Source organism: Mus pahari, chromosome 19 (genome assembly GCF_900095145.1).
Source record: "Mus pahari chromosome 19, PAHARI_EIJ_v1.1, whole genome shotgun sequence".
NCBI lineage: Eukaryota > Metazoa > Chordata > Mammalia > Rodentia > Muridae > Mus > Mus pahari.
Genome location: NC_034608.1, coordinates 11,739,618 through 11,752,398, shown reverse-complemented (window position 1 = coordinate 11,752,398; position 12,781 = coordinate 11,739,618). Strand labels below are relative to the sequence as shown.

Below are 12,781 nucleotides of genomic sequence, written 5' to 3'. Positions count from 1 at the left end.
GGTTTCTCTGTATAGCCCTGGCTGTCCTGGAACTCACTTTGTAGACCAGGCTGGCCTCGAACTCAGAAATCTGCCTGCCTCTGCCTCCCGAGTGTTGGGATTAAAGGCGTGCGCCGCCACGCCCAGCTTTGCCCAACTTTCTTAAATTTGTCTTATGCAGGACTAGGGTGTAGCTCAGTGCTAGTGTTTGTTTAGCATACCCAAGGATCCTGAATTCAGAAACTTTAATTTTGTTTGTTTTGTTTTTGTTTTTTGAGATAGGATCTTATTGGATAACCCAGGCTGACCTTGAACTCTGAGCCTCCTGAGTGCTTGGAATGCAAACATGAGCCACAGGACAGCTCTTCTCTGCAGAAGTGTCTGTAATCTTGTCTGCTGTGGACAGAGACACGGCTGACTGAGCTCCACATCTCTGCAAGTTCAGACCAAGGAGGGCAGTGTATAGAGACACTGGGTTCTTGCTGCTGTGCCTTGGGGTCTCCTTGCTGTGTAAAGGTTCAGTCTGAATCCTGTAGCTTTACCATCCTTTTCTCTCCTTTGCTGATGAGCTCTCTGATCTAAACTCATTTGCCCAAGTCACCCCGATTCTACACTCTAGACAGCAGTGGCTGGAGAAACAGGAGAACCTAGAGGCTCTGCAGATGTTGCCCCAATAACACCACTCCAGAGACTAGCCTGGCACTGTTTGCCCTGGGGAGAGGGGGTGAGGTTGGAAAGTGGAGGCTGAGGCAGGTGTCCTGGAACCATTGTTGATGGTGACTTCTACACATCCCTGTCTTAGTGCTGCCCCCTCCTTCCTGCCTGCTGGGTACAGCTGTTGCTCAGCATCTTGTTTCTGTTTACCCCAGACAGCCAGAGCACTCTACATTCTTGGTTGCTGGGTGTGTTTGGAATCTCGTACCCCATCTTGCTCGAGAAGCACTTTACCTTTTGCCCCATGGTCACCCTCTGCCCTGTCCCTTCATCCCTCCACTCCCTCTGCTTAGCACACTAGAGCCAGCTGGCAGGAAAGCCTGCATCTGAGGCCCTCTCTCTGAGCACCTATTAAAAGTACTTGGGAGCAGTTAGAGGGAGAGGGAAAGTCCTGCAGATCAGCTTTTTCCTCCTCCCTCCCTTGCTCCCTCCCTCCCTTCGCATCCTTCTAGTCACTCACTGTCTGGTCTGGCAGGATTTAGGCTTCAGCCATCCCTATGGCCCATGAGTTTCTGTCCATGGTGGTAGAGGGAAGAGTGAAAGCAACGTCCATAGCAGACCTCATATTAAAACTCAAGTAGAGCCTGGCAGTGGTGGCGCACGCCTTTAATCCCAGCACTAGACAGGCAGAGGCAGACGGATTTCTGAGTTCGAGGCCAGCCTGGTCTGCAGAGTGAATTCTAGGACAGCCAGGGCTACACAGAGAAACCCTGTCTCCAAAAAAAAAAAAAAAAAAAAAAAAAAACTGAAATAGAGCCAGCATCTGCAGTTGCAGCTGCTCAGGAGGCTGGAGCACTGATCCGGGAACCCAGGAGACCAAGACCAGCCTCGTCAGCAGAGCCATGAAGGAGATAGATACGGGTGATGCCCACTTTGGCTGTAGGCTCTGGGAGTGTTGTCTCTATGGCACCGGTAGACAGTGCTCCTTCCCATTGATGACAACAGCTCCTGTTACTGAAAAATGTATCCTGGGAAGGGACAAGAAAGGGATGGCAGAGGAGTTCCTCCACATGCAGGTGACCCCTGGAGCCTGGGTGGGCCAGCCACAGTTGAGGAGCACTGTACTAAACCAGTTATAAGTGGTTGGTTGGTTGGTTGGTTGGTTGGTTGGTTGGTTGGTTGGTTGGTGACAGAGTCCCACTGTGTAGCCCACGGGCACTCTGCTAGCCTTGTACTCACCGAGATCTGAATGCCATTTCAGGGGCTCTGAACTCTGAAGCTCGGTGAAGCTCTGTTTAAGCTTGGTCATGGTTGTGTTAGGCCTCTTGCTTTTTTTCTCTGATTTTTTGTTTGTTTTAAATGGTGTTTTTCTAGACATAGTTTTTCTGTAGGCTAAGCTGGTCTGGAACTCACAGCGATCCACCTGCCTCCCCCTCCTAAGTCCTAGGATTAGAGTGGTGGCGCCACCTCCCAGCTTAAGCAGAAGCTTTTGCCCACAGGCCTCTCTTTTGCCCTTCCTTTGTCATTTTCCCTTTATTTTTCCCTGCCCACTTTAGAAGGCCCATCAATGTGGTGTTCTTCTGTCTCTCAACACTGAAGCTGAGCCCTTTTCTCCTCTCTCCAGGCCCTGTCTCAAAGGGACCCTCCTCACAACAACTTCTTCTTCTTCGACGGCATGAAGGGGAGTGGAATTGTGGAGTGCCTTGGTCCCCAGTGAGCTGAGGTGTGTACAAGGCCACCAAGTCACCTGCCCTCTCTCTGGATCATTTTTCTAGAGCAAGCAGGCCAGACTTCATCCTGCCTTTGTCTTTGCAGCTGTCAGGGACATGCGGGGTCCTGAGTATGGTAATCACGTGGCACCCCTCTGGCATTGCTCCCTTGGGCTGTCACTGGGGACTGGCAACGCCTGGTGAGAGCATCATATTTCATGATATCAGAGTTTCTTGTCACCTTTTGGACTTAACTTCCTTCTATAGGTCAACAGAGGGGATGCGAGACCCAGAGCTGCCTGGAGAACTGAGAACAGCGCTCTGTTGTTGACCCTTCCTCAGTCTGGAGCTGGGTGTTGGAAGGGAAAGACTGCCACCCATTTGTCATGTCTTTTGGTTGTGAGCCTATGCACCTTACCTTTAATGGTTGAGCCATCTTTTCAGCCCAAACAGTTTACTTCTAAAAGGTAGATTTAATGCTAGGGGCCATTATGCAGGCTTGTAATCCTAGACATTGGGATGCCGTGGCAGGGGGGTTGCTGTAAATTTCAAGGCCAAGTTGGTCTACATAATGTACCAACAACGTTTCTCAAAATATAATAAAGGCAGGGTTAGGGTGGGTTACTGTCTCCCAGCTCCTCATACTGGGCACCCAGGCCCCCTGACTGGGGTGGGTTGGGGGCAGCTGGTTTGGTCTTCTAGGAGTATGAGGGCAGCTTGTCTGGTTTGTAGATCCCCTTGGTTGTTGGATAGAGAATGATAATAAAGTGTGTTTCTCTCAAGCTTGCTTGTCTCCTGTTTTAGAAACATGGGTAGGTAAACCTGAAAAGTCTCACACCCTCTTATGCTTAAAAGGTTCCTGCTGTCTCCAGCCCCGCCCCCTTGCTTCCTTTGTCCTTTTGATAATACAGCAGTTGCACTGCAGATGGGACACGTAGATGCTTAGGCTCCTGCCTGTGTGCTGAGGGTCTCAGTACTAACAGACTGAAGTCAAGTGGGTGAGCCAGAGAGCCCAGCTTAACCATGGTGGGTGGCACACTCCTGTTGTGTCAGCACCTGGGAGGCTGAGACAGGAAGGTCACAAGTTCAAAGCCAACCCCTGCTGTGCAGCCAGTTGGTGAGGTGGAAAGCAGAACCTTATGGCTATAAGATGGGGCTTCCCTGCAGTACCATCAGCTCCAGTTATTAGTCCCCTGTGCTCTAGTTGGTGCAAAACACAGTTCCCACCCATGTCTCCCCATATCCACCCCAGGTGCAGTGGAACCCTGTTGTAGAGGAGTCCCTTTCTGGGCGCCATTAACACAGCTGTGGCACTGGGATCAGCAGCCCTGTGGATTTCATGGGGTATGAAAGGCAGAAGGAGGGCTGTTGAGATGGCTCAGTGGGTAAGAGCACCCGACTGCTCTTCCGAAGGTCCGGAGTTCAAATCCCAGCAACCACATGGTGGCTCATAACTATCCGTAACATGATCTGATGCCCTCTTCTGGAGTGTCTGAAGACAGCTACAATGTACTTACATATAATAAATAAATAAATCTTTTAAAAAAAAAAAAAAAAAAAAAGGTAGAAGGAAAGTCACCTTTCTGGTTGCAGTGGAAAGTCTTGGTCACAAGGGGGAGCAGGTACTCCTAAACCTACATGAAACAAACTTCCCATCTGGTACCTCTAGATCACAGACTGAGTCACCAAGAGGGCCTCTGGGGAATCTGGAAGATGCCAGCCCCAGGCAAGCGGGCACTGAGCTTTCAAATTCCACACATCTCCAGATTACAAGTACCCTCAGATAGGAATATCCTTAAGTGTCTGGAAAGCCAGTAAAGTGATGGCTTCTAGAACCTCTGCAAGGAACGCAGCTTTGTGGGGACAGAACTTATCCTCAGAGGCATAGGAGTCAAGGGAGCAGGGCATGGGGGTGAGCTGCCCCGAGGTGCAGTGCCTCCAGTTCACCCTTCTCAAAGCTGGAGAGTGGGCTGCACAAAAGACAAACACAGCTAGGCAGGACAGCCAGGAAATCCAGGACAGCTAGGACTACATAGACCTTGTCTCAAACCAAAATTAATAAAGCAATAACTCTTCTATGTTCAGTCTTACCTACTTTTAAAAACTGTTCAATGCATTTCTCCGAGTGTGGGTGTTAAGTGTGTAGGTGCTATACAGTACTATACAGTTCTCATGCTGAGGTCGGAGAGCAAACCTAGGGTTTATGATGCTGCTGACATGGAGAGCCACACCCTAAATCCTACCACTCTGGAGACAGAAGCAGATGGATGTCTGAGTTTGAGGTCAACCTGGTCTACATAGAGTTCGGTGACGGCAGGGCTACACGGTCAGACCCTGTATCAAAAACAAGCAAAACCAGTAACATAATGCTTCTGCAGTTGCTCTGGGGATACTTACATCATGTTAGACTTTCATCGTTATGAGCGGACCAGTTATTATTTTCATTTGAAGATTAAACATAAGATTGTGTGTCAAGTCTTGGTCGTCAATTTGACCACATCTGGAATTAACTGAAACCCAAGGAACTGGATTACACCTGTGAGGGTTCTTAATCATTTGACATAGGAAGACCCACCTTCATCCGGGCCATACCGAAGAGCAAGAATGGGTGAAGATTCTTCCACGTTGTGGGTTCTGGGAATCAACTCAGATGGAGATTGCTCGCTTGGTCTAAACAGTCTACGGTCTCAGTCATTCCACAAGTGTGCTAGCAGTGTATGCCTATGTCCCCAGCTGTTGTTGGACCAGGAGGATCTCGAGTTCAAACTCAGCATGAGCTAAACAGTGAGAACTCATCTCAAAGAGTAAACAAGAAAAAAACCCGCAGTGCATCTGGCAGCCTGTTAGACTCATAATCCTAGCAGCTGCCCTCATGGCTGAACTCAGGATTTTGTAGAGAAACGTGAGATGCTCTTTGGATGTGTTGGCTGTATCCACTTTCCCCTCCCCGAGGTCACCCTGATAAGTCCTGAGAGGGAAGCGTTCCAGATGGCCAAGTTCCACCCAGACTCAGCTATGGAGACCTATGTCCATCATGGACAAGTAAGGTTTTTTAAAACCTCCTTTATACAGCTTGTGTTTAAGAATATGTTAAAAAGGGAGCTGGTGAGATGGCTCAGTGGGTAAGAGCACCCGATTGCTCTTCTGAAGGTCCTGAGTTCAAATCCCAGCAACCACATGGTGGCTCATAACCATCTGTAATGAGATCAGATGCCCTCTTCTGGAGTGTCTGAAGACAGCTACAGTGTTCTTACATATAATAAATAAATAAGTTAAAAAGTCAGTGTTGGTGCACTCAGGAGGCAGAGGCAAGCAGATGTCTGAATTCAAGGCCAGCCTGGTCTATAGAGTGAGTTCCAGGACAGCTTGGACAACTGTTACACAGAGAAGCCCTGTCTCATAAAACCAGACAAGTAAAAGAATGTATGTTAGGGCCAACAACATGGCCCAACAGCTAAAAATTATGCGCTATTAAGCTGATGAGTTGGGGTCCCTGTGCCAGGCACCAAGGAGTGCTTGTGGGGGGTCGGTCAGTGGATTCAGAGGAGTCCTATGTGGGTTACAGGGATCACCTTTACCCACTGAGCCATCTCACTGGTCCCACTTAGGTGAATGTGTTTTCATTTTTTGTTTATAGTAGTTATACCTGCATGTATGCCTTTACATGTACCACATTCTTTTTGTTTGTTTGGGTTTTCTTGTTGTTTTTCAAGACAGGGTGTCTCTGTATAGCCCTGGCTGTCCTGGAACTCACTTTGTAGACCAGGCTGGCCTCGAACTCAGAAATCCGCCTGCCTCTACTTCCCGAGCACTGGGATTAAAGGCGTGTGCCACCATGCCCAGCTACAACAAGTAGTCTTAACTGCTGAGCTATCTCTCCAGCCACAGAGATATTCTGTTTGTTTTGTTCCTTGTGTTTTGGGTACAGTGTTTCTCTGTGTAGCCCTGGGCCTTCTTGGAATTCAATCTGTTCAGGCTGGCTTGGAACTCAAGAAATCTGCCTTCCTGTCAGCCTCCGTACTGCTCGAATTAAAGACTTGCACCACAACCACCTGAACTGCCCCCCCACACCACCCCCTACACACTGTGATCCTTTTTAAGAAGGAAATAAATTGGTAGGCAAAAGTTCATCTTTCTCCAAAGCAGCCATGGCAGGATGGGGACATGTGCAAAGCAGAGGTGCTAAGCCCCTTCCTGGGAAGGTGTGGGGCCACTTAAGTTCCTGCATCCCTTGGGCAGAAGCCATGGTGGCTGCAGCTGCTTCCTTTTCTCTTGGGTTTATTTTTCTAGGAGCCTATTGGGTTTGTACAGCATAGCTTCTGGCTATAAGTATCCCTGCATCTTGATGCAAGGGGGAAATTTTCTACTCTCAGTGTTTGGATCTGGGAAAAGAAGGCAATCTTGTGGCTGGAAAGATGGGGTTCAGGTCCCAGTACCCACACGGTGGGTCACAACCAGTCGTAACTCAAAGGGATCTGATACCCTCTTCTATCTTCTGCACGCCCCAAGCATACATATGGTATACACACATATATGGGGAATCACACATACATGTAGAATAAGAACTAATCTTTAAAAAAGGAGAAGTAGTCTGGTCAGGGGCAGAGGTGGGCAGATCTCCACCAAGTAGCAAGTTGAATGTTAGCCCAGGGTACATGAGACTCTTAAAAACTATAGTAAAAGGAATAGGTTCCTGGTATACCTAGAATCAGCAACACATGGTATAAAAGAACCAAATGAACATTCTAGAGCTGGAAAATGTACTCAATAGACGTAATATAATGGAGGCGAGAATCATTGAATTGAAAACACAGTAAGAAATTTTGCAGCCCCCCAAAAAGTATGAAAGACTGAAAAGGTTGAGCAAGGTGACTCAGCAGGCACAGGAGCTTCCTGAGGTTTGTTCCCCAAGACCCATGCGGTAAAATACAAAACCTGAAAGACATACACACACAGACACGTACATATACACACACATGCATACATTCACACATATACACACAAATATATACATGAAGTATACATACACTGTGTAAAAACTTCATAACCTCTTGTGAGAAATGATCTCAAGGTCTGAACTATGGTACACAAGGCTTCATGCTATATAACCAGAACTTTACTGCCCACCCACAAATTATAAGGCTAACTAAGAGGCAAATGTGTTGGCTCAAAGCTATGAACCTAGTACTCAGACTGAGGCAGAAAATGGAGGACTGAGGGGTGGTGGAGCACATTTTTAATCCCGGCACTCAGAAGACAGAGGCAGATGAATCTATAAATCCAAGACCAGCCTGGTCTAAAGAATGCGTTCCAGGGCTATATCAAGAAACCCTGTCTCAAAAGGAAGAAAAGGGGGGTGGAGGCCAGGGGGCGGGGAGAAGAGAAGACTATGGAAGAGCCAGACAGTGGTGGTGCACGCCTTTAATCCCAGCACTTGGGAGGCAGAGGCAGGTGAATTTCTGAGTTTGAGGCCAGCCTGGTCTACAGCATGAGTTCTAGAACAGCCAGGGCTATACAGAGAAACCCTGTCTTGGAAAACAAACAAACAAAAAGAATATGGAAGATTTGAAGGTTGTGTGGATATAATAAGTCAGCAGCCAGTCTGGGCTAAAGAGGCAAATCATGTTCCAAGTTGGTATGTATATATACATGTATGTATGCATGTGTGTGTATGCGTGTGTGCACACATGCCCCTATTGTGTAGTGAGCATTTGCACACACATGCATGCACATGTATTGGTTTGAATGGATTCTCCACAGGTTTCTGTCTGTGAACCTTTGCTCCTTAGTTGGTGGCACTGTCTGGGGCATTGTGAAAGCGTAAGCTGATGGATGCCCTGTGTTTCTGGGTAGGGTGCTCTGAGGGATCAACCTGCTTCTAGCCTGAGCTTTCTGTTCTTGTGCTGCTAGAGGTGTGAGCAAGCCAGACACACAATCAAATGTCCTGGGCTGCCCCAGCCAGCCACCAGGATGGACTTTTACCCTTCTAACGGTGAGTTGAGAGGCTGGCGTATGACTGGCATGCACAAAGCCCTGGGATCAATTGCCAATACTTAGGAGGTAAAGCGGGAAGGTTGGGAGTTCAAGGCCAGCTTAGGCTAATCGAAACTTGTCTCAAAAGAAAAAAAAAAAAAAAGAGGGCAAGAGTCTGTAAAACTCCTTAAAATGCTGACGGAGGAGTTGCGGTATAGCTTGGTCATTTAGCACTTGCCTACCATGTATAAGGCCTTTGGATTCTATCCCTAGCCCCATAAAACATGAATAGGACCCGGGAGTTGGCCTGAGTTTGAATCCCTGGATCCCATGTGAAAGGCTGGGTGTGTCTGCCTGTGCCTGTAACCCTAGCATTGAGGATTGATGATGAGGGCAGATCCCCAGAGCTCCACGACTGGGGTGGGGGTGAGTGGGGGTGGGGTGGGGGAAATCCTGTCTCCAGGCAGGCATGCCTGCAGTCACCAAGGCACCAAGCAAAATGTAAATGAGCCAGTGGGAGACAGGAGAAAAGACACCCTCTCTACCTTACCAGCTCAGGCTGAAACTATATAGTTTTTCTTTCTTCCTTCCTTCCTTCCTTCTTTTTTGTTTTGTTTTGTTTTGTTTTGTTTTTCGAGACGGGGTTTCTCTGTGTAGCCCTGGCTGTCCTGGAACTCACTCTGTAGACCAGGCTGGCCTCGAACTCAGAAATCCGCCTGCCTCTGCCTCCCTAGTGCTGGGATTAAAGGCGTGTGCCACCACACCCAGCACTATATTTTCATTTTTTGTTAAAAAATTTCAGGAATAAGCTATAAAGCAGGCTGTGGTGGCGAATGCCTTTAATCCCAGCACTCAGGAAGCAGAGGCAGGTGGTTGGCCTACAGAGTGTTGCAAAACAGCCAGGGCTACACAGAGAAACCCCATCTCAAGGGGAAAACAAAACAAAACAAAACAAAGCGGAAAAACAAAAAAGAAAATGAGACCATGCAGTAGACCGTGCAAGACAATGGGACTTGATGCCAGCAGAAGATGATGTTCGAAGCTGAGAGGATGGGATGGGATGAAGGTAGACTGTGGAGTTCCCGTGGCCATTGTTGGGAGACATCACAGCCTATAGGCCAGCCTGGTCTCAGCACTTCTGGAGACCCTCTCCTGGCTGAGAACTGATTTTCTCTGAGACACTGCGATACTAAACAGTGACAGGAAGGTCCTCACAGTCTCTCAGAGACAAACTTCTGAGTCTCTAGATTGAGTTCGTTAAGCGGGGACGACCAACCTGCCGTTAAGTATGGGCAGCACCATTCCATGGGCCAGGATTCCAGACAAAAAGAAGAAATATTGGGAACAGGAGTGATCGCCTGCCTCTGCTTCCTGGCTGTGGGTACAAGGTGACAGACCAGCCACCTCAGGTTCTTTTACTGCCTTGATGGAAGGTCCCCTCCAACTGGGAGCCAGAATATTTCCACCTTTAAGTTACTTCTTCTTTTTTTCTTCCTTTCTTTCTTTTCCATTTTTAAAATTCATTTTTGTGGGCTGGAGAGATGGCTAAAGATGGTCCCGAGTTCAGTTCTCAGCAACCACATGGTGGCTCACAAACACCTGGGGATCCAATGCCCTCTTCTGGTGTCTGAAGACAGTGACAGTGTACTCATACACATAAAATAAATAAATCTAGGACTGGAAAGATGGCTCCGTGGTTAAGTGTACTGGCTGCTCTTCCAAAGGTCCCAAGTTCAATTCCCAGCAACCACATGGTGGCTCACAAACACCTGGGGATCCAATGCCCTCTTCTGGTGTCTGAAGACAGTGACAGTGTACTCATACACATAAAATAAATAAATCTAGGACTGGAAAGATGGCTCCGTGGTTAAGTGTACTGGCTGCTCTTCCAAAGGTCCCAAGTTCAATTCCCAGCAACCACATGGTGGCTCACAACCATCTGTAACGGGATCCGATGCCCTCTTCTGGTGTGTCTGAAGACAGCTACAGTGTACCCACATACATACAATAAACAAATCTTTAAAAAAATAAAATAGCCGGGCAGTGGTGGTGCATGCCTTTAATCCCAGCACTTGGGAGGCAGAGGTAGGAGGATTTCTGAGTTCGAGATCAGCCTGGTCTACAGAGTGAGTTCCAGGACAGCCAGGGATACACAGAGAAACCCTGTCTCGAAAAACCAAAAAAAAAAAAAAAAAGTCTAAAAACAAAATTCATTTTTGTATCTCCATGTTTTGCCCACTATAGGTTTGTCTGGGCACCACGTGTGTCCAGTGCACAGAAAAGCCAGAAGAGGACATCTGATCCCCTGGAACTGGAATTACGGATGTTATGAGCTGCCCTGTAGGTGCTGGGAACTGAACCTAAGTCTTCTCCCAAGACAAGGGGTCCTGTTAAGCACATCTCCAGTCCCCAACAACAGCTCTTCTTGTTATAGAATATTTTGGCAGAAGCAACAAGGAATCACCTAATATAAGGTCTCACCTATTCCCGGACTGACCTTGGACTCCTGATCCTCCTGCCGCCGCCCCCCTGCCCCCCACTCCCCAAGTACTGGAATGTCAGACATGTGTTAGCAATCTGGCCCATACAATACTTATGAAAATTTATCAGTTAAATCTTATTAAAGATATTAAAAATATTAAAAGAATCGATAGTTTTAAAGACAGGGTGCTTCTGTGGAGGTCAGAGGACAACTCATAGAGAATAGTTCTCTCCCTCTATAATACAGGCCTGGGGGCTGAAGTCAGGCTCTTATGCCTGGTGGCAAGCTTCTTTACCTGAACGTAACACATAACATTTTCAGACTGGTTGTACTGTGCAGAAACAATGAAGCCTGTTGTATTGTTCCTGTATATGACTTGATTAGTCTTGGCGCTTCCCCCACCACCAAAGTTTCTCTACATAGCCATAGCTGTCCTGGAACTTGCTCTGTAGACCAGGCTGGACTCCAACTCAGAGAGATCCGCCTGCCTCTGCCTCCCGAGTGCTGGGATTAAAGGTGTGCACCACCACATCACACCCCAGATTTGGCACTTTTCTGAACCGCTGCGAACTCGTATACTTTCTTCTAGTGGAGATGCTCAGGAGGGCAGTAGATGTGGCTTCATCGGATTCCTCTCCTGTATGCCCACTGCCCTCTAGAAGACCCACTTCCCCTGAATTGCCTTCACTGTCGTTGGCCACCAGGGAGGGGTATATTACGTATCTGCCTCTGCCTGGAGTCATTACAAAGCTGGTACTTGAGAGGGTTCAAGGACAGCACTGGGCCAATTCTCAGTCGGTTAGTAGGGAAAACTCTCCTCTCTCAAAATAATGTAAAGTGGGTTCTGAGGCTGCGCTCAGCACTGAGGGCTGGTCACAGGGCCAGGCTAGACCCCTGAGGCTGGTCACAGGCCAGGCTAGACCCCATGTCCTTCAGGACAGAGCTCACAATCTGTAACTCAAGCTCTTCAAACAGTGGCTTCTAAATTACAAGCTATTCATTCATTCATACAGTAAATCTCAAGCTTAGTTATACCCTTCATACCTGATGGAATAAATACACATGAAGATTAGTCCCTCTGTGTGCTTGCTCTCTTAAGGCTACAGCAGTAGCTGCCAGCTCTGTGTAGCTACAACTTGTCTGCCTCTTTCATCCTGCCTTCCCTTTTTCTCTTGATATAAGTAATTGAACCCAGGGCCTTGTGTTCTGTTGAGCCACACCTCCAGATCCTACTAGGCAGGGGCTCTACCACTGAGCCACGCCCCCAGCCCCTCACTGGGGGATTCTAGGCAGGGGNTCTACCACTGAGCCACGCCCCCAGCCCCTCACTGGGGGATTCTAGGCAGGGGCTCTACCACTGAGCAATATTCCTAGTCTTTCTACTACTTTTTAAATTTTATTTAATTTTTAAATTAATTAATTGTATATGAAGGTTGTATCTACATGAATGCCTGCAGGCCAGAAGAGGGCATCAGATAACATTATACATAGTTGTGAGCCACCATGTGCTTGCTGGGAATTGAACTCAGGACCTCTGGAAGAGCAGTCAGTGCTCTTCACAGGTGAGCCACCTCTCCGGCTCCTTTACTTATCTTATGTGCATATTTGTGTTTTGGGGGTTTGCGTTTTTTGTTTGTTTGTTTGTTTTCATGGAATGGGCACTGTGCACATGCCTGGCACCCACAGAGCTAGGAGGTATCAGATCTGGAACTTGAGTTACAGAGTGTGAGCTGCTGCATGGGTGCTGGGAACTGAATGCAGATCCTCTTGAAGAACAGCCCATGCTTTTAACTGCTGAGCCAGCTCTTCAGCTGTCTCCTCCCCATTGTTGAGTCTGGGTCTCACTGAGTTGCTCAGGCCTCCTAAGTAGCTACAAGCCTGTGCCACCAGACCAGCCTCTAGCTTACCTTTTAGTATGACTGCCCTTAAGAGTCCAAAAGTCGAGCCGGGCGGTGGTGGCACACGCCTTTAATCCCAGCACTTG

The 12,781-nt window shown here is 48.0% G+C and overlaps 1 protein-coding gene across 3 annotated transcripts in view; it reads left to right on the top strand.

Moving 5' to 3' along the window:
- Sae1 (SUMO1 activating enzyme subunit 1) overlaps positions 1 to 10,946 on the top strand; it is a 65,113-nt gene extending 54,167 nt beyond the window's left edge. The window contains exons 9-10 of one of the 3 annotated variants that reach the window (XM_029532158.1): positions 2,258 to 2,356; positions 2,610 to 3,114. In XM_029532158.1, the coding sequence (XP_029388018.1) occupies positions 2,258 to 2,350 (93 nt within the window). In that variant the 3' untranslated portion in view covers positions 2,351 to 2,356; positions 2,610 to 3,114. Of the gene's footprint in view, positions 1 to 2,257; positions 3,122 to 10,559 lie in introns of those variants that run through there. The other 2 variants (XM_021219008.2, XM_021219006.1) reach the window with 2 other exon arrangements.
- Positions 10,947 to 12,781: the final 1,835 nt, after the last annotated feature.